This window comes from Athene noctua, chromosome 4 (genome assembly GCF_965140245.1).
Source record: "Athene noctua chromosome 4, bAthNoc1.hap1.1, whole genome shotgun sequence".
Lineage (NCBI taxonomy): Eukaryota > Metazoa > Chordata > Aves > Strigiformes > Strigidae > Athene > Athene noctua.
Window position 1 is genome coordinate 75,128,032 of NC_134040.1, and position 26,595 is coordinate 75,154,626.

The 26,595-nt window shown below is 35.9% G+C and overlaps 1 protein-coding gene across 3 annotated transcripts; it reads right to left on the bottom strand.

The window, feature by feature from the left end:
- On the bottom strand, window positions 1–26,595 carry HPGD (15-hydroxyprostaglandin dehydrogenase). 3 transcript variants are annotated; one of them, XM_074904079.1, is made up of 7 exons: window positions 26,469–26,595; window positions 25,990–26,113; window positions 21,920–22,026; window positions 11,271–11,367; window positions 3,952–4,028; window positions 1,787–1,950; window positions 1–705 (listed from the first exon to the last, which is right to left on the bottom strand). In XM_074904079.1, exons 1-7 carry the CDS (start codon window positions 26,559–26,561, stop codon window positions 570–572), a joined length of 798 nt encoding a protein of 265 aa, XP_074760180.1. In that variant the 5' UTR covers window positions 26,562–26,595; the 3' UTR covers window positions 1–569. The 3 variants fall into 3 exon arrangements, with proteins under 3 accessions (XP_074760180.1, XP_074760181.1, XP_074760182.1); XM_074904080.1 differs by having other exon boundaries at window positions 1,787–1,946; window positions 3,948–4,028; XM_074904081.1 differs by lacking the exons at window positions 11,271–11,367; window positions 21,920–22,026.

Sequence of the window (26,595 nt, forward strand, 5' to 3'; positions counted from 1 at the left end):
ATCTAAGAAGATAAAAATCTGTACTTTCTTGTATGATATGCAACATATTTAGTTGCATATATAAATGAGGAAAGAGAATTTTGCCTTTTGTTCTATTTTACTTTTCATAATAAAAAGTAAATTCTTAACTCCTTAATGGTATATTTGTCTTCTAGATTCCTGAACTGAATTCCTGGTCTGAAGAATTCAAGATGTGAATAAGCAGACACTTATGACAGTGAAAAGAATTATACAAAGTCCACCAAATACCCTTGGAGTATGTAGATCAGAACTACTAGAAGGAACAATCAGGCCCCTATTACTACATAATAAAAAATCTTCAGAGCATTGTGTATATTCTACTGAATAAATACTATTACTAGTGCTTATAGAATTAAAATAGGATGGTAACATCTTCCCACACCAGATTTTCTTGTCCATCTTTTTGGTATCAGGATGTGAATGTTTGGACACTCTCATACATGCTCTAAATACAACACTAACTTTTTTTTTTTTTTTCCAAAAATTACTCTCTTCAAAAGTTTTTAAAATTTAAGAAAAGCCAAAAATAATTAGCATAAACCAGTTATTTATCTCTTTGATGTAAAAGGTGTTTGGCTGTATTGTTGAAAATGAATCCCTTGGGATGCCGTAATCTTCATAACTTCTCCATTTAGAGTATCATCTTCAATTATTGTTATCAGTCCCTCAGCAATTATTGATGGGCTGGGAAAAAAAAAAAAAATAATTTCAGAATCATAATGTAATAGAACATGTGAAAAGGACAAGTAAAGAATCTGATGTAAATCTATACACCCTGAAAATTAACCAAACTGGTATTTGAACAAATATATGTTCAAGAAAATCAAAAGCGATATGTGTGTTTCAGGAGAGAAATTCGGTCTCCTCACTCAGGACATACAACGTAAAGCAGCAACTTTACAGATCATCATTTGTTTGCTCTGGCTACTGCTAAATCCCTGTGGACATCCAGGTGCCACTGGGCTTCCTATCAAAATTTTCTCTGTCAGGGCAATGGACAGAAGGAATCTTTACACAATCCTCTGCAGCTCTTTGCTGTTAATTTATCCTGTTTCTGCAGCAGGACTGACACACAAATCAGCGTAAGGAGAATATTGTCACATGCAGTTTGCTGTGGTCAATAGGTGCAATAAATTTTACATATGAAAAAGCATTGGTGAGACAACACATAGAATTTCTTTTGTGCGGAAGTATCTGACCAGTTAATTGTTATGAGACTGAGAAAATGTTAAGAAAATATCACTTTATGCTTGTCTTTGTTCTCACACTCTTTCCCAGCTGCCTGCTTTTAGCCTTTGTTGGCAATACCATAATGGTCTTGGTAACTCTTTGGTCTGATCCACCACTGTCGTTACTGTGCTCTTATGAACTTAGTCTGCTTTTGTCAGTTCTTGGTCTGATTTCTATCTTGGTTCACTTGTAAACTTTGTGGAAATATAATACAAATCATATATCCTGTATCTCACAGCAAGGTTGATTAAACAAATTTATGGAAGAACACCAATGGCCATTAAAAACTAAACCTACGCTCTCTAACTTGAGAATTTGATTTGCACTTTGCTGGGAAAATGGAAATATCACCAAGTGGGTGATACTCTTAAAATAGCATTAGTTATGTGCCATTTGTTCCTTGTATATAGGATAACACATTTGATAGACTTTTATCTGAGGCAGCATTTCCTGAATTTTCCTGAAAGCTCTATTGTGGGTGTGCTTGTTCTTCATTAGCAAAAGGCAAAAAATCACCGTATCTGACTTGACTTACTCCATCACGCCATAGAACTGCATCATATTTTTGATCTCATCCTTATATGAATAAAATTGTCCCATATTCTCCTCTTTATCTATTGACTGAAGAATTGGTGTGTTGACAAATCCTGGACAGATTGTGTTGAGCCTCACACCATAGTTTTCCATATTAGCCGCTAACTGGAAAAGAGAAAAAGTTAGGCATTCATCATCAGCTTTTTAAAACAGCATTGTATAAGTAGTTTTTCAAAGAATGAGATTTACTAAGTACTTTCCAGCCTTGCCTAGTAAGCAAATTTTGTTAATACTGATTTGTTTCACTATATTTTGTTTCACTATATTTTTATTCACTATATTTTTTATATTTATATATTCACTATATTTGTTTCACTAACCATACTATATATTACTAGGAAAAAACATCTGGTTTGCTGAGAGAACAATTCTACAAGGAATCAACACTCTTCTTTCCATGCAGCTGGTTTTTTCTAATATTTTTGTTATTAGTGCTCTTGGCATGTCATTAACAGTGTTCTAGGGTGATGATGTAACTATTATAAGCAAAGCCAAGTAAAAAAATTCTCTCAAATGTATGCTTCCAATCTTATAAAAACTTTCTTATTAAAAGAAAACTATCTGAAGTCAAATCAAGATTTAACTCTAAGAATGTATTTACCTTCCTCACAACAAAAAAGAAATAGGATTTGGTCTCTGCTGCTAGAAATGTAATGCTAAACCTTTCCAGCTGCTGTTTTGACCCTGCTAAGGGATGAATCTGTCACTGAGCATCTCCACAGGAATGTCCCTGGGAACTCCAGGAAAGAGGCGGGAGTTTTTTCAGGAAGCAGTTCCAAAGCATAATGAAAGCAAGCAGCACAAATTGTTCTGGGAGTGGTAGGACCCTTCCTTTGTGGTGCTACCAATGCACGTGTGTAGCAGAGAAGTCCGATCAGCATTCAGGCATATGTTGAATGCCTGATGAACTTCCTTAGCGATGGCACAGAACTTACAAACTATACATGATATATCCAAGAATAACCATAACTGTTCAACACTGAGTTCTATTTATTTTAATACTTAATAGCAATTCTTTCTGGTATTATGTAAATCCTATGTCATTTTCATGATATGGTAGCCTGCCCTTTTGGTCTGGAGAAGAAAAGAAACTGAAGTCCTTGATGTTTTGTTTCATACCTGCCCAATGTTAGGCTGTACTGCCTTTCCTGGTGAATACAGTGATTCAATATATTTATTACTCTTTTTCTCCTTGTCATTCTCATGTTCCATAGAGACAGAATTTCCTCTAATTTTCTAGCAGACCCTTTATTTTTGAATTTAGATGGTGATGTTTATATTATAATGAGAAAACAAAAATGGAAAACCAGGTGCCAGGTTCGTGCTGTGGCTAATATGTTATATGCAACACTTATTCATACTAATCTGTTTAGGTTAATCTAAAAAAGAAGTTAAAGGTAGGGATGTAACATATAGGTAAACTATCCAAATGGTCATTGCAGGTGCTTTATTCTGGAAATTATATTGTAAATCTTATGAGTAGACTATCTTTAAGCTTAGTCTGTGAAAGTGTAATCATATTTGCTCCCTCCAAGTTATTTTATCATACTACTTGTTCAATTTAACCAGGCAGTTTTGGAGTCAGAGTCTAAGACTTACTATATGGTTATATAACATGTAATGTTTCCCATCCTGAATGTGACATTTTACATTTTCAGCATATTAAGGGCTGGTTTGAATAAATAATGGCAGACATTTTTGCATTCAAGTCCCTTGTTGTACACTTTAGTACCTATTTATGATAAAAAAGTCATCGATCTGACGTACAAATAAGGAAACCAAAATGTTAAATGAATGGGATGGAGTTATGAAAAATAGTTTTAAAGCTTGGATGAGAATTTGACTTTTGGGCTCTTCCTACTGTTCATTTTGCTTTACAACATCTTTCTTTCATGCTCCCAAAACTTCAAATCAGCCATAAACACACGGATCCATGGATCCAAATCTTTGGATTCCCTTTACAAAAGGAGGGAACCTCCACTGCTTCGGACACTTTGTTTGCTTTATGAAAATTAGTCCCAGTTGTGTGACAATAATGAGGGAACACAAGAAACTTGACATGTTCCCAAGGAGCTGCTGATACTGTTTTCAAAAACACATACTTACTGCTATTGACCGTGTGAATCCAATTACACCATGCTTTGTAGCACAGTACACAGGTTGGAATGCAGCAGGCATGAGTCCTTTAAAATAAAAAGGTAGCTGAATAAAGATGTTGAGTACTCCTCTTTGTGATTACCTTAAACACACATATAGGTCTATAATGTAAAAATTGTGATGGATGTATAGAGATGCACGAAAATAGATCAGTAAATTTCGCAAATTTTGTAATCTGAGGTAGGCTGGGAAAAGGATAAAAACATGAGGAGGCAAAATAAAAGTAATAAAAGAGTAGAACTTTTAAGAGGAAAAGTTGTATTTATGAAGTATGACTTAAAATAGAGGACAGGATCTGGAAGAAAACAGAAAACACTCAGTGATGAAACTTTTGAGCTTATGATGAATCTGTGAAGTGTTTAAGGTATGTGAAGTATTTTAGATAAACTTTGCTGACACCCTAGTTGCTGATATGTAAACTGGACACCTGTGATCATTTAGTGTTTTCAGGGATGAAGTATGGGAAAAGGTAGGGGAAAAAGCAAAATCTATTGTGAGTACTGTAACTGATTGAATATTATATTTGTAATATTTCAAAACATAAATATAATGTCTGACTTAAATCCCTTGCTGATGTTACAGAAGGAATAGTAACAAAACTCATCCTCAGATAAAACTTTTTCTCTAGCCCTAATGTGAGAGATGAGTGTGCTGCACAGCTGACTGAAGCAGTCAGCCAATACATCTGCCCATGCAATATTGTTAACTGCTTATTTATTTGACAATGTGGTTAGTACTATAATGACTACATACACTTTTGCATAGTAGTTTTTGCTTAAAGGAGCAACTATAAACAAAATAATTCAGACTTGATGCACCATCTGAGACATTGTAAAATTTATTTTACTTACAATACTATTCTGGTAATATTTCATAGGTGATATTTTTTTAGAAGATATTTAAATGAAATAGGGAAGGCATTCTGCAATAAGCAAATGGAAAAAGTCCTGAGAAGTGAACACAAGACCTCAGTGCAGACAGAGCATAGAGATAAGTGAGTAAACACTATGAGTGGAATAAGAAGACCTCAGATAGTGATCAAAAAGAAATGAAAGCAGAGATGTGGACAGGGAAGATTTTTGAAGCATTTTCTAGATTGAATTAGTTTGCCTGAAAATGATTTCATGGTATGGTGCCTCCTACAGTGGGCCCTGTTCTGGAATGAAAAGCCAAGATGAAGATTTTTAGAAGGGAATAGGAAAAAGAGGTAACAGTCCTGGGTAGTATCATTGCTATTTTCTGTAAGGAAAAGGAGAAGCAAAATAAAAAATGACTCCTAACACTGTGAACCTTCATGGTGGGAGTGGGAGAGCATAAAATCGTTATTTATAGTAGAGAAAGAAAAGAGAACAGAAGTTTTGGAGGAAAACTAAGAATTCTAGTAGGACTGTTTGATGGTAAAAAGCTGGTCAAGAAGGGATGACGGACAATGAGTGTATATACATTTCTGCCCATTATACTAACAATTTCCATTAGACAATGACAGCTAAACTGGACCACATGGATGCTGTAGTTCCACCTGAAAGCCAGGGTCCTGTGAATAGCAAACCACAGCTTGTTCTAAAGCTAGGGGATAAATTTGTATGTGTTCCTGAATGTGGTATTATAAAACCGGATGCCTATTTTGATGCCTTAATGTTTGATTCTAACGGAAGTCATCCCAATTAATATCTCAGATGTGGTTTTCATTCTTTATATTTCATATCTTTAAGTGATATAATCAATAAAGGGTGTGACTTCTCTCAATGGAGATGAAGAACCCACTACCCTCTTTAAGTATGGATTTACCAGAAAAATTATGTATGCCAGAGACTTGCATGGACTCTCTGCTCTGAAATCCATTTTGTCTGAAGGAAAAAACTTTCTACGATGGCACAAAGCTCTAATTACAACCCTGACACCTTCAAGGTTTTATGTTGGGTTTGGTGATCCAATGAAAGCAACACTGGTATTAGCACTGTTCAGTGGTGGGAAATGAAGAACTTTAGTTGTTCTCTTAAATGTGTATTTATCAGTTTAGCTTGGATTAAGGTGTTATGCTTCTGATTGAGAACTTGCTTTATGAAAAATGTTTTTTTGTGTTATATATTCTTTGTGTATATCTTTGACCAGTGAAAAAATATGTTTTCATAGCATATTAGTTAGGGCATTCATTTGTTAGAAAATCCAGATTGGAATTGCTGCTTCTATGAATATTTATTTATCTTTTCCAAAGTGGTACTGCAGTGAAACAGACTGGAGAACATTATGCACAAAATAATTGGGGAAGGAAGGGGAGGGTGTTGAAATGGGTGGTGATGGGGCAATGTACTCCTGGAAAGTGATACGTGTGGTTCTCGATCTCTCTTTGCAAGGGAAGGCAACTATGCCTAGATTTTCCTCTCTCTGGATGTTGTTGCATCACTGAACTGCTACATGAAAGGGGACAGGGAACTTGCTTCTCCCCTCAAACAATCTTCATTGAGAACTAGTTGGTGAATTGCAAATGATTTCATGATGACTGAAGGTGCTCTTTGGTTTATGAAAACCAATTTAAGCAGACCAACATTGTGCATCAGTGTTAACTGCTCTTTTTAATTTTTCTCAGTTCCTGGCAGGCTGACAAAGACGGCTCTTGCCCTTGGTTGTACCCTCGTTCCCTTGTCATTACAAGATCAAGAACAGTCTACCATTTGAGACATGGTGTCAGACTTCTCACTACAACTTCTTTGTCATGGTTAATAGTTTTAATATCCACATTTTGAGAAATTAGTATTGAAGGTGGAGGTTTGTATCAATAAGCTTGAGTTGTATCAGTGAGCTTTGTTGAAACCAGTATTTCCTTTCAGTCTGCTGAAGAGCTTTGATGAATACAGAATTAAGCATTTTCCCCCTGATATGTTTTCCCACTAAACACGTTGCCCTCAAGAGATTTGAAGAAGTCTTTTCTTTGAATCACAATAGATTAGCTTTGAGATGACCTTTCTGCCCTCTATTTGCTCTATGTGTGCACTATTAGGCAGCTTGAGACAAATGTAATTTCTGTTTGATAGTATCTTTAAGTTTCAATAATTGTTGAAAGAGCGTACTTCATGTTTGATTGAGTGTGGCACAGAGAATAAAGAACCATAGTCTGTTTTCTAACATGGCTGTTCATCTCACAGGGGCTTTGGGTTCATCAGAAAGCGCCGCTTCTACACTATGATTATGCGGTGATTAAGGTCTATTCCCAGTTATACTTTAGACAAATATATTCACTGTTAAAACATTTAAACATCCCATTAAAACATTTAAATTTTCGGTCAATAATATGATAATCACAGTATTATGTGGCATCCTAAAATTTTAAATTTTTCATCGTTTATGGACATATGTGAAAATGCTGAAAGGTAAGTTTTGGCAAACTGACAGAACCTATTTAAAAGCAAATCAAAAGTGTGCTTCTGTATGCGCTGGAAAATATTGCTGAAGTAATGTGTTTTCCTTTCAGTATAATGTTTGTTTTATAAAATATGCTTATCAAAGCCTCTTGCAAATCATAGCATACTTATAAATAAGTTACATCACAAGATTTAGCTATCTTTATTTAAATTAAATATATTTCCAAACCACATTATAGAAATCTCCTTTGTTGCCCTTAAGCAAAAGTTTGGATAAATGTATCAAATATGCTTACAATGTTCTTTGAAGGCCAAAGTCTCTTTTGAAAAGCGGATATATGTAACTAGAGAAACAAGCTAGAGGTATGATGGTTCTACAGAGTGATGAGAGAACCGATTAAAGGGATTTATATAATACCCTATTCTTAAGAATAGGGAGGGATACAAGATCGCCTTCATTATGTCACTTATACTGTTCTGATCTGTATCAAAACAAAGGAGACACAGAAATCCTACCAAAAAATTCTAAGCTGTGTCATTTCTAGGAAATTTTTTAACAGCGAACTGAAGTCTCAGGGGAATAGTTTCTAAGTTTTCTAACTTCATTCCTGTGGGTACTGCTCAGCATCCTCCATTTTCCAAAGGGGAGGGACCAGAAGCTCTTTCAAGATGCTGAACTGAAGGCCACAGTTGTGCAGCCATTTACACCTTTGCTCCCCTGTATCACTGAGATAAATTCTTGCCTTTACTCAGTGATGTTACCATGTGCTTAGCTTTGTTCTTGTAATATACATAGGATCAGGTCCTAAAGAAGCTTCTTTACTGTGAGGGGTACTTTAAGTATTTATTTTGGCTGCAGCTTTTTCTAGGAGGAGGACAAAGTGGTTGCTTGAGTGTGAAGCCGGAGTGCCTGAAGTTGAGTGCAATCAAACTGCCGATATGACTGTACAACAGAAAAGTATCCAGATAAACTACACATTGAGCAATCTCTCATAAAAAGCTAGCATGATCTGATGCTAAATATTTTACTAGTTTTTAAACCCTCTATGAATACTTTGATTTATTTTTTTTTTTTAATCTGCTAGAATAGACAGATGCAAATTCTGTTTTACGGAACACCTTTTTGAAAGTATGAAGGCTATCAAAACAAAAGTGCATGAACAAATATGAATTCCCTTTTCCCCCTTTACTTAATGAAAGTGTATAGGTAGCATCCACCAAAAGGTAAGAGAGAATGTTAAATTTAATTATGTAAATGGTCTCAGGAGTTAAATGTAATTTTGTATGCTTTTTTAGTTGCTTGTATCTATTCTGTTAAACAGAAATTAAACTAATGTACATAGCTTCCCACAGAATAAATTTTTGAATATTTTACTCTAAATGTGAAATGAAGTTTATTACAGTGTAACAACCTGCACTCATTGGCATTATTTTTCATGGGGAAAAATTTGCAGTAAAACACATTTCCCATTATCTCAGTTGCTTAGCGACATTATTCCTCTTATTATGAATGCAGAAATCCCTTAAAATTAAGGAAGTTTTATAGCTTGGAGACATAGTGGATTAGGAGTTGGGTACTTGCTGCATGCACTCACATAGTTCTTTCTTTTTCTTACTTAGTCCTGTCAGGTGAAGACCCTAAAGAAAGGAAGATTCAATACTGGAAAGACAGGGTGGACACTGGCTTTCATCCAGCTGGCTGAACACTTTAAGCATCCACTTCATAGGAAGCATTTAAAAAGTTCCACAGGTGTTTGGAAATATAAACCAGTAAGGCTTGGTTCTGTCCCTACCTCAAATAATTGACAAAATTTCCATGGTAAAGAACTGGAAACTAATCAATATGTAAAGCAAATATTATTGAATATTATGTAAGAACTAAATATAATTAATCTTGCTGTTCAGCAAGACACAAGATTATATGCTATCTGAAGAGTGTATCTGATAAAATCTTATAGAGCACTTGGACAGGGAGATCAAAACCACTCAGAAGTTTAATGATCAACAGAAGCTAGCTCTGAGAAAACACTAGAAGAGGATGTTAAACAAGTCAATGGTAGTTTATCTGTTATATATGGAACAAACCGCAGGACTTGGACCTTCAGACTGGAAAGGAGAGTTAGAGTTACAAAGCACAAATAGTAGTAAATAAATAAACAATATAAATTAGCGTATGTCAGTTTTTATAATGTGTTTTTCCTTATGACCTTGGAAGCAATTGCTAAATACAAGCCACGTAAAAGCAAACAAAGCAAAGAACACTTTGGTTTTGACAGATATTATGGCAAAATGTTAATGTTAAAAAAGTAAATAAATGCAAATTTTAATCAAATAATTAAAATGTCACTTATAAGCTCGTAACAAACTGAGAACAGCCAAGCTGTTAGGTCATAAAATAATTTTGTGTTCATCTGAGACTAGTTAGCAAAGGAATCAAACCACTTGCTACCTCTGCCCTTTCTTAAGCACTGCATGGGCATCAGCAGTTCTGTGAAAATGTTTAATCTTTTACTTGGGTTGATGAACTCTTGTCCTGCAATAGCAGTTTCGTTTGGGTTAATTTGGTCCCGATACAATGTCCATCTGAGCCAACAGAGATAAACTTACTAGCATCAGTAGGCAGTATTGCAAGTGCTGACTTAAAGGCACGTGGAGACTTTTAATAGAACCCCTCACCAGTATGGGATATGTGCATGTATTAAGTCAGATCCTCAAGATCCACACGCATTATATCAACGGGGTGGACTTCTCATCACAAAAGCCAAAGTTCACAAGAGAACTTAATAGTCAGAACGTTCACCCCTATCCATAATCAGGAACTATGGCCACTGCTGTTTTACTGGCTTTTCATTGTTAAAACACATAGGAATACCCTGGAATAAAATTAGTATAATTTGGTATGCTGTATGAAAGAAATTACTGACAATCCAAATGTAAGCTAGCATGTGTTTTATTTTTCTCAGACGATGACAGTAGTAAGAGAGAACAAACCCTTCCAATTTTTTTGAGGAAGGGTGTCAGGTGACATTATTTACCAGTTCTCCTTCACCTATGCTTTTTTGCTCTAAGCCCAGCCACCGCAACATTAAGCGTACCTACAGGAAAGGGTATAGAATTCTGTCTTACAACTGAGCAGCAATAACCCTGAATTAGAGGCCATATAATTCTATTTTTATGCCAGTAAATTGAAATAGAGTTATAACATAGATAAGTATGTGAACATGTTTGCTTGACCTCAGTGAAACATGAGCGTTAATTTTATGGCTTCTCAAGCAGAGGTGGATCACATCTGAGAGGACTTGGTGTGTGACAATCTTCATTAATAAAGTAGGTGTAGTCTAATCTTAAATATTCCTACAGCTGTGCTCCTAAGGAGTTGAATGGAGGACCTGCTACTGCTTCCTCACTTTCTGCGAAAAAAGATGATCTGCTTTTCCAAATTTGATACCCGATAAATACTCTATAATATACAAATAATCAGATTTAAAGTAAACCTGAATTCAGATTAGGTCTATACATTAGACTTGTTTTTTTACATACAGTGCAGTGTATGTAATATTTTAGTTCAGCAGTGTTATTGAATAGTGTTGAATAAGCATAATGAATTGAGGCTAGTTAAGTTTTCTTCGATGTGGGCAGTATTGAAACCTGAAAAAAACCTACTGACATAATGCTCAAGATTATTAAATATGAGACTGATAGGAAAATAACTGAATTTGTCACTGAACTGAGTTTAAAAAAGCAAATGACAGTTGTCCTGTGATATTATTTCTGTTGCTACGATGAAAACCAGGTCAAAGTGGGAATAAACAGGGAAGAGCCATAAGAAAGGATAAAAAGTATGACTGATCAGTGTGATTCATTTATTTTAGAAACAAACCAGTGAGTAGAAAGTGTTTATATTCTCACCTGCCAAGGATGAGATATTAATGATTACTCCTCCATCACCTCCATTTCCTTTTCTCATGTATTCTAGGCCGAGGTAGGTTCCTCTAATCACAGATGTCTGATATAGGGAGGGAAAGGGATAATTATATTAAAAATATCTTTCTTTTGATCTCCTAAAAACTGAAACTTGCTTTTCTTGTGTTGCCTAGAACTGTATTGTTTTGCCAGTGATCTTATTTACACTTTGAAGATTACAAACACAGAGGACACTCCACAGTAATACAGCTCAATAACTTCAGAAGCACAACTGCAATGGATAGAAATAAAAGCAGCTTAATTATTGTTATTATTAAGATATCAATAATCAAACTGAAATGTTACAATGTAAAATATGAGCTGTGAAGGAAATCAAATATAAAATAAATAAATAATTTATAGATGAAACACATAGTTTAAGGGTATAAGTGGTAGATTAACTCATCCAAGTCCCAGCATTTTTGCTGAGACACACTGCTTTACGTTATAAAAAATGTACAGACTGAATCTGAAGATAATGCTAATACTTATAACTCCTTTTGGCTCAAGGCACGAGAAATTCACACTTTTTAGGATTAAGTTATGTGACATATTTCTGATCCCAGGATATTAAATATTTGTATTCTTTTCTGACTGAAGCTACTGGAGTGTTACCATTCCTCTCAAATGAAAGTTAGCCCAAACAGACAAATACAGATAAGATAGAAGAGCATTCTATGAGATGTGAAATGTTGTTTGCATAATATTAGCTGCAACAAGTGATTTTCTTTTTTTTATTTATTATTTTTTTTAAAAAAAGAAATAACTTTGAGGAAGAAATTTTATTGAGACCTCTACAATCTTGATTCCTTAAGATCTGTTTTTGAAGCCTATTGCAGTCAGAAGTTCTGCTGGGATTCCTGTCACTGAACTTCAGACATTTAAATTAAGATGCCTAAAGGTACAGCAAGCCTGCGGTTACCAGCCTCCTGAATCAATCCAGAGAGGCTCTCCCAAAGAGTAAGTCACTTTACCTGTGATTTTAACAAGTTATAACAGAAAGGCAGCAGAAAATGCTCCTAGTGGAAGATACTAACTTTAGCAAAATGTTGCAATATTACTGCATTAGTGATGAGTTTCATAATTATTTACTGATTTTTTTTAGATCTCCCCATAATCAGTTCACATTCGGTTTACAGTTTTTTACTTAAAATGAACAAATTTACTGAGTCATTTTTATTCTTAGGAAAATAGTATTTCAGCTTTTAAATGAGAACTCCATTTGTATTTTGTTACTGTTTAATGCTGTTTATTTGACACAAATAAATTTTAAAGTTCCAAAGATCAAGTGGTTCTACAAATATTCCCACATCTGTGTGTAATTATTTCACTGAGATTTTTGACCAGGGAAGGTCTACAAAACTGTGAATCATGGAGACGGAAATTTCCCAAAGTAATAAAAAACCACAGTGGAAATGCTGTATAAGCCTAAAACCTAATGGATAATGTCTAGTTGTCCTGGATAGAAAAAGTATGTAAAATCAGAAGATTAAGTATTTTTCTAAATTCCCAAACCAAAATTGGAATAATTTTAAGATGAGTATTACATTTCACTTTTATTAGCTGATTTTTTTAGACATACATGTTAAAAACATAGAGTAAAACTTCTAATTCAGTTTCAGTTACCCTTCAGGCTTGGTGGTTTTAACGGGAATTAGATTTGGAAGACTGGATGTTTTGCTTTATTAATATTGCTTGTTCATTTTCCAAGTAACATGAAGTTAAGCTGCCCATTGACAGATAAAACAACCTGAGACATCATTACCAAGTTTGTTTCCAAATTTTGATAATGAATCAGCTTTTAAAATTTTCTATAGTTGCATTTTATGTGATATTTTCACTATTAATATGTTTTCAATATACATATTTCCTGGAATAGTGTAAAAATAATAAAATATGAATATTTTAAAATTCTGAAATAATATTTTAAATTTTTCTTTTAAAATTCTCATTAAAAAAAATTTCTGTTTCTCTCTTAGGAAATTTTGTTTCAGGTAACATGCTTTTAAAAAATATTTGGATTAATATCAAAAGAATGTTATTGATTAAACATTTTAACAGAAAGTTTCCAAAGAACTATCTTCAGTGGTTTGAAAAATACAAAACTAAATATGATTTCTCTTGCATGTCCTAGAAAGTAGCAGAGCTGTTATAAATGTTATCTAGTGCTGTTTAATGTTGATTGTCACATGTAAATTTTAAAGGATTTATTGAAAAACAAGATTGTTAATGCCTGGTAGTGTTGCTGTGTGTATGCTCTTTCTGAACATAAACTCATCAGCAACTGAACTGAAACTAGACTTGTGCTTAAGGGTGGGTGGTGTTTTTTCAATATATACATATGATTGTCTGTACAAAAGACATCTAGAAAGGAAGGGGTTAATGCTGTCTGTGGGAGCAGGTGCAGGTCCTGTCATGATCTGGAGCAGTGGCTCCAGCCCACTGAACAGAAAATTTCACATAGGATGATTAGAGGAAATCAGTTGGAGAATGAAGTAGCTTGGGGCTCCTTGAGGATTTTTCTATTCCTCCAGTTTGAAGAGACAATAGAGCTAGATGAGTCCTTGGCCAAACCACAATTATAAGACAAGGAAAAAGCGGATAGCTTGACTCTCCTATCAAAGTCACGGTACTGCTCTTTTTTACGTCTAGACTCCATTAACTGAGCATTTTTTCAAGTGGGGAAGCCTTCTCCTTTATGTAGATACTGTGAGAGTTCTTCAGAATAAATGCAGACTTTCATTCAGATATTGCCCTTACACCTGCGGTTATCCTTGCAAAAATCTTCTCATTGAGTGTAGCTGATCTCGGGTGACATGGCTATTTATGATGTTTGGGCTGATAACATAATTATTCTAGAGATAAACTCTGAACCAGATATACAGGGTGAGAAGAACCTAGCTGTCTGCACACTCAGCAGGTGGTACTTCAAATGAAAGGCATCGTGTGATAGATCTCCCATTCTCTTGCCAGAATTCCCCTCTCTTCAGGAGAAAAGGTTGTCTCCATAGTTCTTCAAGGAAAAACGGCAATGACTGAACTTACTGTAGTACAAAAGTCATATGGTGTGTGATTAGAAGTCTTAGTGGCACTTTCCAGTTGAGCCTGTTTATCTAGCTGAGCTGATAAAGCAAAGCTGGCTATCATATCTGGGTGCCAAACACTCAAACGGGAAAGAGATTTTCCAAAGAGCAATAGTCTTTCAACTATTGTTTTCCAAACAACAATAGCATAGTGGGTTTTGGTTTTGTTATGAAATCCAGCTTTGCAGGTGCATTAATTGCATCCCTCATATGAAATGTGGCTTGGGATTCCTATTTGTTGACATCAGTATACTTAGTCTGAACTCTAGAAGAAAGCTTATCAGCTGTTACTTCACTATACCATGAAATACATAATAGAAAGTAAGACAGGCCAAGAATGCTGCAATTTGTGCAGCCTGGTTTCCTGGTTTTGGGATATGATGAAAAATGCCTGTAATTTGCCTTTCAATAAACTGACAGAAACTAAAGGTGTCTTCAGATTATATAGTTCTGCATGTATATTTTTAATAATAATAATGATTTAATTTCATGCTTTTGACCAACAATATTTCATAGTTTGTCTATCGCAAATAGAAATTCTAGGCAAGTTAAAAATACCTAATTAAGAAAATCATCTGACTTGTTTTAAGATGAAAATATACTGAGAGACTTAACTTGCATGAAAGCATGTTGCATTTTAGAATTGAATTCTTTGCAGTTCCTTTGTTTACAACTGCATTTAGCTGCATGGATGTTGTCCATAAACATGTCGAGAACAAACAGTAGGAAAGTACTCAAATTAGCAATTAAATGCAGGTAAAGGGAAAACTGGGACAGCTGACTCTCACCTATTTTTTTTTTGTTCCTGGCTATTGAAAACTAGTATCATTAAAATCAGAAAGTAATCTAAACAGTTGTCCTCCTAGCTGTTGAAAAAATGATGATCTTAGTGATACTGCTGTTTGTTTTCTTACCAAAACATGGTGTTTTATTATAGCACATAATGAAGATGGACCATCAAGGTGCACTGCAGGTCTGACTGTGCTCCCCGAAAAGGCAATTTTACTCTTCAACTGTCAGTAGAAAATTTAGGAATCTTTCCAATGAAGTTATAATGGTGAGTATGGGAATATCTCCTAGCATTAGCTTCCATAAATTACAGATTTGAATTAGAGGAGATCAGACATTCTGAAGTACCATACAGTAATACACCCAAAACTTAGTGTCTGACAGCAAAATAATTGTACAAATACTCAAAACATTTACAGTTGCTTTTGTAAGTATCCTATCAGTTAGCAGTAACTTATATAACAAATCGTTAAATGGCAATGTAGCTATCAGTGTCAAAAGCAGAAACAAAACTTACAAAATCTATGATTCTTGACACTTCTATACATCCCACGGCTGTATAGTTTTAATTTTATTGTTCTAAAAGAAATCATATATTGATACTCTGATTCTAGTAAGACTCCAAGTCTTCATAGAGACTTAATTAATTTTTTTCTAGTGTTAGGAACCAGCGTTATACAATGTTCTTGTATCCCGACATTACACTGTAATTCAATTTTCATATTCTGTGTTTCATTTTAGCTTGATCTATTAAAAAAAAAAGAAGTGTTCTTCAGTGATGGTGCCCAGAACATCATTAATCATCATCCTTTGCAAGTGACAATTGCTTTGAAAGTAATTTAGTACACAGTGCTTTTTTTCTAGTGTTTCAAGGCAGGTGTTCCAACTGACAGTTTCTTATATGCATTTGATAAGGTTTCCCTTGCCACCTCTTGTCTGATACTTCTGATATCTCCTTATGCTGAGAAACCATGTCTGCATTTCTTCAGCGCTGAAGAATACTACCCTATTTTTATCAAGGTGAAAAGGCAATATTAATCCTTCCAAGAGAACAAAATGGCAATCAGTAATCAGTTCTAGCACTTTATGTAGGTTTCTGAGCTAATCTAGTTCAGTGCTAGGAATACCAAACAAAAAGAGAAATGAAAGAGCCATTGACTTGTGGTTTCATAAATGCAGGTTAGCACAGAGCTGGAATTTGACCCAAGACCATTTGACTTTCATACTGTGATGTTGTAAATTGATGGCTATCTATAAGGAAACATTTCAAAGTAATTTACGAACTGCGTAAGACAAGTAAAAAAAAAAATAAAAATTTGTTGCTAGACAGGGAGGTGGGACTGATTTTGTCTTTAATGTAGATTTTCTAGGAAGCAGACTGGTTGTAGCAAGCATGCAAGTTCCTTGGTATTCCTATGTATAGGTCAGTTTACTTGCTATATGAAATGAAATTTCAGGCTCCTGAGTTTGAATTTCCAGTGGAAAACAAAAAGCCTAGCGAGGGAGTGGAAGAAAGGAGAAAGGAATGTGCAGCAGGATTTGATCATCTGCTAGAAATCAGAAGCTTTTGTACAATGCGGGAGCGAGATACTAGGTTTTAGTTTTTCACTCTGCACTTTTCTTTACTCCCCCCCCCCCCCCCCCCCATTTCTGAAGGACATAGGAATAGTGAGTAGCTGGGCTTAAGTAGTTCTTAGTTCAAAGAAATTTGCTTTTCATCGTACTTCAACACTGCTTACTGTAAACATACCTTAAAACTGTAAGCTAGTAAGTTCACTGACTTACTGTGCGATTAAGGCAAGTCTGTGTCCTTCCTAGTGCAATATGAACAACAAAAGTAATTATACTTACAGTCTGCTTTATACACTTGGAGGATTGACCCTCATGCCACTGATTTCAAGGTAAGTGGTACTTCTCACTTTTTGATGGCCACATCTGTCCTTAGGCACTTAATCCTCTTTCTGACATCAAATTATGCTGAAGAATAAGCAACTAAGCCACTGAACAATAGAGGTAGTGTATTTCTGGTTGTCTTAGAATGCAATCTGGGTAAACTAGTTACCTTGCCATTTTATCTTCTGCAGATAGCACCATTTGTTTGGTTTTGTTTCTATGTTGGTAACATTAAGGAACAGTACTTGCCTCAGTTTGTACTGTGGGACCTGGTGGTAACTCCCAGCTGCTGAAACTATCCATGTGTCCTGGTCACATTATTTTGGGATGAAAGTTCAGTCCTTATCATTTCTTGTGGTACACTGGGAAAGAAGAGCAAGGTGCATGGAATAGGAGGTTCCAGCATACTTCCAAGGGATCCCTTTTATGGCTTGCACAATGAAACAGCCTTGTGATGATCATGAAGTCTTTATCCCCCCCCCCAAAATAAAATTAATCACTTCTGAAGTTTGCCTAGTTGCCCTTCTGGTTTCTCCTGAGATATTAATTGGCCTTTTGAAGAATAGTTCCTTACTGATGAGAAAATGAATTGATTTTGCAAAGTTTGTTAGTTGCTGGAACCTTTATTTCACCATGAGCTCTACTGAACGGAGCTATGCATATACACACGGTGTTGTATTCTCTTCTCTGTAGTACCAATCAAAATATTTTGCAGGGGCAAACCCTAAGTTATGTAGACTTCATTTTTTAAAAAGACTTTTCTAAATTCACAGAAAATTGTTACCTTTGTAATTTTTGGAAATAAATTACGAAACCCATGAAAAATGTAAAAACTTCGAATTGTTTGGTATTGTCACATTTTGTCTAGTAATGAAGGATGAGACTGTCATGCACCTGAACACATTTTACATGTGTATTTGAATTCTACTTTGCTCTTAAATACACTTAAATAATTGGATCCCATATGGCTGGGGTTTTGTTTTTTGGCATGCTCACGTTATGGCCTGCAATTTAAAGTTTTGTCAGAATAATGTATTAAAATGTGCAAAGCCATCACATAAACAGGAGATAATTGTGATTTTCCTGTCAAGTTTCATTTCAGGAATTGGTTTAAGTATACCTACAAAATAAATAATTTGTTGAAATAAGAAAACAGTATGATAGTCAAAATGTTATGTGAAGTGCTTCTGTACTTTTGATTCAGGTAATAATTAAAATGTAATTACATGCAGTACCAGGAATGCTACATATAACTGTCTACTGCAATCTATGTCAGTTTTCAGAAACCTCTGATACGAGTAAAAAAAAGGAACCTCCAAGTAAATTTTGGGATTGTCTTAGTATAAAATGTGCTAAGTAAAGAGAAAAGATATTGTAATTACAAAAGATATTGTAATTACAACACCCACTGTAATTACAGTGGTTTCAGAAAGCCCATATCATCAACACAAGATAAAATTAGGGAAGCTTCTTAGAACACCAGATTGTGTTTAATTAATGTATATGTTCAAGGCTCGTAAAAATGTGGGCACTTTTCTTTCTTTAGGGACTTGAAGAGAAAAAAGTCAGATTATAAAATTTCTGGATTCCTTAGGCATAAGTTCTGATGAAGTTTAATACAAGAAACACTGTTCTTGTTATGCTGGAGGACTGTAAGTAGAACTCTTGATAAGAACGTATGTGTCATATGTCCTTGTGCTATTCTGTGCATGGGTATGGGTGTGTGTGATGGACTGTTGCAACTACATTGATAATATCCATTTAAAATGGAATTCCTGTATGATTGACAAGATCTTTTTTTGTATACCGAAATAATGAGAGTGTACATTTGTAGGAATATGAGTGGTTGAAGCTGTCATTGATCAAGCTGATATTGACCAAGTCAGCACTATCAGCTTTGGAGTTTTGAGGTGAGGAATGGATGGAATTAACTAAAAAAAAGTTAGTAGAAATATTAATAAAGTAATGAAAAGGTGGACGATGTTAGCACAAAATACAGCAAACCAGGGGAACGCACTACAACAGAAATCTCTTTTTAGTGTTTGATACTCCTCTTTTTCCCACCCATCTTTATCAAGCTGTCTTTTCTTGCTCTCAGGAAACTGTAATGGATAGAGGTAGGAACTGTTTTTACTTCTAAATGAAGTCCAGCTCTTTAAACCTGCTTCTTCTTTTCTGTTCCTCCTGCTTTCTCAAGCAGTGCTACCAGGGAACTTCCTTGCACTCCTTTAAAAACTTTCCTGAAGACCAACTGGTTCCGTGAACTGTTTCAGCCATAAAGAACACACCCCGTATGTGTTTGTTCTGATTTATCTTGCTCTGTACTGCTCTACTTTTGTACTTTGTACTTTAAACTGGGGCAGGGAATATTTGTTGTATCAATATATAAATGATATCACTAAGATGAAGACTGGAATAGAGGGGGTTTTTCCCCTTTTTTAAAAATAGAAAATATGTGCGTAGTATGTATCAAAATGGATGGCCATATAAGTTATTCCTGTTCTTATTGATAATACAAAGGATACTTAAAATGTCTTATATCGAGGAAATAGAGACCTTTTACAATCATGTATTTCTTACATATTTTGCCTGTTTATCTACAAGAAGTAAAAACTATTTTATGAAACCGATCAATATAACATATTACATTCAGCAGCCATCATTCTTCCACCGTTCTAATTAAAAAGCAAAAAATACAACATGTTATATCTTGTTTTATGGAAATTATAGTAACTAAATAGAAATTCCCTATAGAAATAAGCTAGTTATTTGACTCAAGGTTAGACAGGGTAAGAATATTCAAATCAAAAGATAAATGAGGATATCTGGATCTTAGCATGTCTTTGATTTAATCCACATGGCTGTACTTCTACTCTTATTCTAGTCACCATTATGTATTAATGAAAATTTTAAATTTTCAACTATGAATAAGTCATTAGGACATTTATGGTGAACTTACCTATACAGCAATATATAAACTATATAATCTTCCTTTTTTTTTTTTTCGCCTTCCCAATTTTTAGGGACAGTAGCTTGATAGTTAAGCATATAGATTTCTAAGACTTTGATTCCAGTTTTCCTGTTACTTGAGATGCTTCAAACCCGCCTATGGTCTGCTTCAGCTCAATCACTAGTGATAAGACAAAAATAATGGTAGAAGTAGGTTCTCAATGCCTACTGTTTGAAGCTCTTGGCCTTGAAAAATTGTTTGGACATCACTCTTGTCACGATATTTATCTGGACATTAAATATTTTCAAGATTTGCTGATCAGATGTGTCTTCATTTTTTGAGCTAAATGTAAAGATGAATCACAGACAAATGTATTTCTCAAATGGACTTCAATTTTCTAGTGATGACTAATTCTCTGTGCTTGCAAATTTGACAGGTGGATGCTGCCTACAGTAATTTATACCCTGTGTTAAACCAGACACAAATATAAAGATGAATAAGTAATCTAGAACACAGATAAAGTCTTCTTTTTAATTCAAGGGATCTGTACTAATAGATACAGATGCTGCATAACGCTGAGGATGTCACATGCCTGTTACTTCACAATATGAAGTTTTCTGATATTTAATTTGTCAGAATATTTTAGAAATTAAAGAAGGAAGAAATATGTGTAGTTAAATCTTGAAGATGATGTGAAGAAAAGCCAAAGGAAGTTGAACAAATGTATAACTCTTATTGTGAAAATTTGTCAGTGATCTCAGTCAAATCCTTTCCAAGAATAAGCAAGTTTGACCTTGGATAGATATAAAAGGTCAATAAAAAGTATTAATAAATCTAACTTCTTTTTTTCCAAAATACATATTTTCCCATTAATTTTTCTATAACTTGTCTCATATGCAGCTTGTATTACTTGCCCTGGCTGTTTTTTTGTTAGTTTGTTCTCATGGAGGCATTATTATTCAAAGACTAGGGTATCTTTGTCCTTAAAACTTATGACAAGAACAAAGTTCTAACTTTCTTATCCTGAGCTTTCTTGTTGTGTTGACAAATTCCAAATGACTGACTGGAAAAAACTCCATATTGCACTCTTCCAGTCTTTCTTCTGCTACTTCTTTGCAGATCTAGGTTATAACACTTTGTCACATTTTGGTCATAGGGGTGACTTGCTGAATCACTGTCAAATTAGAACTTTACAGGTGGTAGAATACAAGCTGGTCAGAATTTTATTAACCTAGGAAGTCAGTCTTTCCAGTGGAGTTTAAAAGAAAAATAATTCAACTGGGAAACAGATGTTGTGGTCTCACCTGATGAGATACCAGAAAGTATCAAAGAAATGGTAATAGTCTGTTTGAAAATAAATTTTACAAGCTTGTTGAATGTACTGGGTTTTAGCAAGTAAGTACTCTTAAGTGGTGTGCTCCTATCAGTGATGATGGTGAAACAGCATATATTAGAAGCTCAGATTGTATGCTTGCTTTATTGGTGAAGAAAATGTGGAGCTCTTGGTTGAACACGTTTTCTTGTAATATCAACAAATGCCAACTTATTCTCTAGCACAGGCCAGCTGAGTCTCACAATAACCAAAATCTAAAACATTCATACAAACAGACTGCCCTCCTATAGATGCAGCTCTACTGCTTTGGGTACCAAATTGTTATACCTACCTGGGATTTCACCGGGTTTTATAGAAAGAGAATGTTGTCTGGTGTTAACCTGAGTACCTCTACGTTTATTGGTTAGTATATATGCAGTTACGTGGTTATTGTTTCAATAGCTGTACTTACCAATACAGTAATTAATGTTCTGTCATGTGGCACAATCTGTAAAAGTCAAGGGTATGTGTATTCCAGCATTACATACTGAAAGGAGATAATGCTTACCAAGTTAATTTGTATAGTGCTTTCCCAGTCTTTCTCATTGTTCACTCCAGCATTATTAACCACAATATCCAGCCGTCCAAAATGTTCAATTACTTTTTTGAAAGCACCTATGGTAAGATCCAAAGGTGAAATTTCTTAGTACTTGTGGAGAGTAAGATATAAAAAATATAATGCGTACATACAAACAAACGCTTTATTAGTCTACCAAAATGTCTTCAGTGTTTTCTTAACCATTAATGAGCAACACGCAATTAAATTCTTTATCTAACTATTCACCAGTATTAAACATATTCAGGAAAACTGGAAGGATTAAGATACCATAGTTGCATTTTCATTCAGTTTTAGAACACCTGATAACAGGAGCGAATGAAAGTTCTTAGCACCCATACATTTTGTATAAGATGGGATGTTTGGCACTCTAATTATATAAATTAAGCATTTACATCTTGATTTGAAACAGTTTGATACAGCTAGTGAATTCAAGATTTAGCACCATCTATTTTAAATAAATTAAAAAAAGCTTCATGTGTTCACAACAATTTTCTTTGTTGAGTCTGAATTTAACCTAAGAACACAATTCTTATTCAGTGATATAACTAATAGGAACCTTTCAACTACAAATAATTCATCATAGTTCTTGTTTAAATTTTTCCATTTATGAATAAACTGTTATACATCCTACTCATCAGGTATCTTTAATAATGTGTTCTCAAATTAAAATCTTCCTCCTTCTGTTGATGAAAATAATGACCCGTCTTCCGAAGAATTTCAAAATAAAGAACTGGGAAACTTCTACAATGACATTGTGTTCTCCCAGGTGACAGTGTTCAACTCAGTTTGATGTGTATCAAAAAACATGATGACGTCATAGTGATGAGGAAACTCATTTAGGCTGGCCCTGCTTTGACAGCATAGTTGGATGAGATGACCTCCAGCTGCTCATTCCAGATTAAGATTTTCCATGACTGCAGACATTATCTAACATGTATATATAGCTTGTTTGTTTTAACCTCCAAATATTGTTGCTCGTCACTAAATATTTATTATTAGGTAAGACACCACCACCACCACCCCCTCCCCATATTGTTTTAAAAAACATCATTTGGTGACTGACAAAAATTCTAGAGTATTTCAGGTATACTGAAATTATGCTTGACAGACCTTAATGAAACCACTTCACTAAAAGGTGATCCCAGGACCATCTTAATTCTCTGATCTTTAATCTTTAGCTATTAGTGTCAGTCAGGAGCATAGCGGCAGCTTTAAGACATCTACCTCTTTTTGCAGCAGTTGCAGGAGTTTACAAAGTTTTTTTCCTGCACCAGGTGGTCAGTACTCTTACAGCCTTTTCTTCACTTGAATGCTGCAGGTCCATCACAGTCATCATCTTGTCATCAGAACAAGAACTGGGCAGCTGATGGGAAAGGTTTAATTTGTCCAACTGCCTTTATTGTATAGATTTTTCTAATAATCTTATTCTACACGAGAATATTTTAATATTACTAAAGCCTCTATTTTTGGCTGTCTGCCTTTTTGGCTTTTTAAATGTTTGTTGCTAATTCATTCTTAGGTTTCACAACTTAACTCTTCAATCACTTCTCATCTTTCCAGTGCTGCAGCAGCAAGGGCAAATGAAAATCTTTGGCTTTATTAGGAGCAGAACTGATTATTTAACTTAGTTTCAATGAGGAAAATAAATACGACTGGGGTTCTCAATTAGCTTCTAAATTTTGGAAACTGTCTCTCTGATTCCCTTGTAAGCTTTCTTTGAATAGCATCTTTCATAAACCCCAGTCTTAATAGAATCTTTTGCCTTCAAAAACCACCATTGATTATAGTACTTTTGCAATTATTTATTAAATATGCACAGTCCTGACTAATTGTAATTTTCTATTTTTTTATAGCTGTTTGCATATCTGTGTTAAAATAAAGATTATAAAATTTGGAATATTTCTGGTAAAAGTTTACCTGCCCACAGTAATCCCATCTATTACTTATCCACAAAAAGAAGAATCTCATTATAAATTCTTAATAAAGTTATCACCCACACATCAGTGTAAAATGACTTGTTCTCTTTTCAAATTGTAGAATAATTCTGTCTTTACATTGCACACTAGTTAGTGCTTATGGAATCATAAAAATTAAAAGCAGATAAATGAAGAAAAATGAAAAGTTAAGAGGAGGATTCATTTTAAAGGAGAGGTAAGAAAACCAGTTGAAAGTAAGTACAAACACCAGTTATATGTGAGCTTCCTAAATATTCATAGAAAGCAAAAATAAATGTATGGTAGTTTTTCAAAAGGGGAACAAGATAGATTTTTGTGTGAGTCTACGTGAAAGAGCCACCAGAGAAAAAAGCACGAGCAAGACTTGAATGTAGATGAAGCAGCTGAGTTCCCACCCATAAGCATTATGTACCTACAGATACTAGTTCCAGTGCTGTGACTTGTTCCATACCGAAAGGGCTAAAGTTAAAATGAGAAGGAACTTCATTCATGCGCATGACCTTTAACATAATAAGCAAGTACAGGACTTGATGCATCCACTAAAAACTTTAAACACTAGGAGTGAAATTCATCTAACTTTATTAAGAGGTGGCTTGCAATTACAAATGAAAAAATAGGAAAATAAGACAGTAAAATGCCCCCAGAAACACCAAAGGATTGTAAGACGTGATTGAAAATTTATGCTAAGAAAGCTGTAGTGGGAATAATGCGGTATCAGAGAAGCATAAGCAGCAGCTGCACGCTGTTGCTCTTGTACCTTGTGAAAGCCCATTCCTATCCTATCCTGATTGCTCTTTTCCTACTAACTTGGTTCCAAAACCTCCCTTGCTGACCTGTCTTGCTTCCTCCAGCTCCCAGTGCACACCCTGTTGGTCCTGCACTAGCCTGGCACTAGAAATAGGAGGAATCATGGGAGTGAAAGCACACTAGGGTAACACCCATACTGCAGCACATGCAATTCCTACCCCTAGGATGCTTTTTCTTGCTGCTTACTCCTCCCACTTGGAGAAAAAGTCAATAATCTGCCTAGCTGATAAAAACGTTGCTGATTAGAGCAATCTCAAATTTGAAGTCCAGCATCTTTCTTACATACAGACCAATGCAAAGCTTTGGAATTAGGCATAATCATGCTAGCTTGGAGCAGTGCACAATATTGCTGAATTCTGGATGAGCTGCAATGTTTTGTAAACCAGGAATGGATATGCTCTGTTACTGCTGTTGAGAAAGCTGCCAGTGAAGTGTAGCGAATAAAAGCAGAACTAAAAATGTTCACATCTAGCCTGACACAAATGAATCTGGGGAAAGGGTACTGATAAAAGTGATGTCAAAATCTGAATCTGAGTAACTACCTATGAATGTATCACTTAATAATTAAACTTTGATGAAGTGATGTGCCTGTTGTGAAATATTGTGATGGGTACGTCAACATTATACGATACTCTAAGAACTCAGTAGGGAACGCGATTTATTCACTAAGTGAAAACATGAGAGAAGCTCCTTGCCATTCCCTGTATCTGCAAAATGTGAGTGAGGTGTTATCAACCCATATTGAACACCACGATAAAGCAGTGTGCCATCTTTTGCCAATTCTGCTTTCAGCTACAGCAGCACATGCTGAAAGTCAGTGTGCTGTATGGAAAGAGCACTGCAACCCTGAGCAGAATTTATTACTCCTGTGATGAGGGAATGCAGCTTGGAGTCTGTACTGAAGCCTCATAAAAAGCAAGTCCGTGCTTTAAAGTTTATATATATTACTCATAAAATAACAATTATCTTCTGCAGAAGCTTTCATGCAAAAATATAACATACAGCACTCAATGGAAATGATTTCTTTGGCTTTTCTTTACAACGTGCCAAGTAATACGGTGAAATACACACATGCTGGTAGTAACATTTCACATCTGCAGGTTCAGAAACAAACCCTTTTTGAGTCACTGTCAGAAGCGATTGGGAGTAGGCTGTCCTCCAGAAACCTTAATTGCACACTTATTGGGGCAGCAGCCCGGGCTCTTTCAGGTTGCTGCATGTTAAGCCGGAGCACAGCGCTGACAGTTTCCCTCTTACCTTTCAGCTGCTCCTGGTCCGTAACGTCGCACTGGATGAACACCGCCCGCTGCGCTTCGAACTGCTCGTCTAGGGCCGCCTTGCTCTCCTGCCCAGCCTCGGAGTTGCGGTCCAGCAGCGCTACCTGAGCGGGGAGGGAGGGAGAGCCTGAGCGCCGGCCGGACAGACAGACACAGACAGACACAGACAGACACAGACAGGCGGCCGGCCGGACAGACAGACACAGACAGACACAGACAGACACAGACAGGCGGCCGGACGGACAGACAGACACAGACAGACACAGACAGACACAGACAGACACAGACAGGCGGCCGGACGGACAGACAGACACAGACAGACGGCCGGCCGGCCCGACGGTCAGCCGAGCCCAGCCGAGCCGAGCCCGGGGGACCGCGGCCCCCCCGCACCCGCGGTGCCGGCCGGAGGGGAGCGACGGGAGGCGGAGGGGAGGGGAGGTGGCTCCCCCCGGGGCTCACCTTGGCGCCCTTGCCCAGCAGCGCCTGGACGAAAGCTCTGCCGATGCCCTGCGCCCCGCCGGTGACCAGAGCCACCTTGCCATTGACGTGCATGTCGCCGCGCTGCCGCCGCCGGCTCCGCGCCCGC

Coding starts and splice junctions, on each gene's coding strand:
- HPGD (XM_074904079.1), bottom strand. CDS start 26,561: ATGCACGTCAATGGCAAGGTGGCTCTGGTCACCGGCGGGGCGCAGGGC. Junction 4,029..11,270: donor TAATATCTCATCCTTGGCAG/GTGAGAATATAA, acceptor TTTATTTTAAAG/GACTCATGCCTGCTGCATTC. Junction 706..1,786: donor CAGTTCTATGGCGTGATGGA/GTAAGTCAAGTC, acceptor TTTTTTTCCCAG/CCCATCAATAATTGCTGAGG.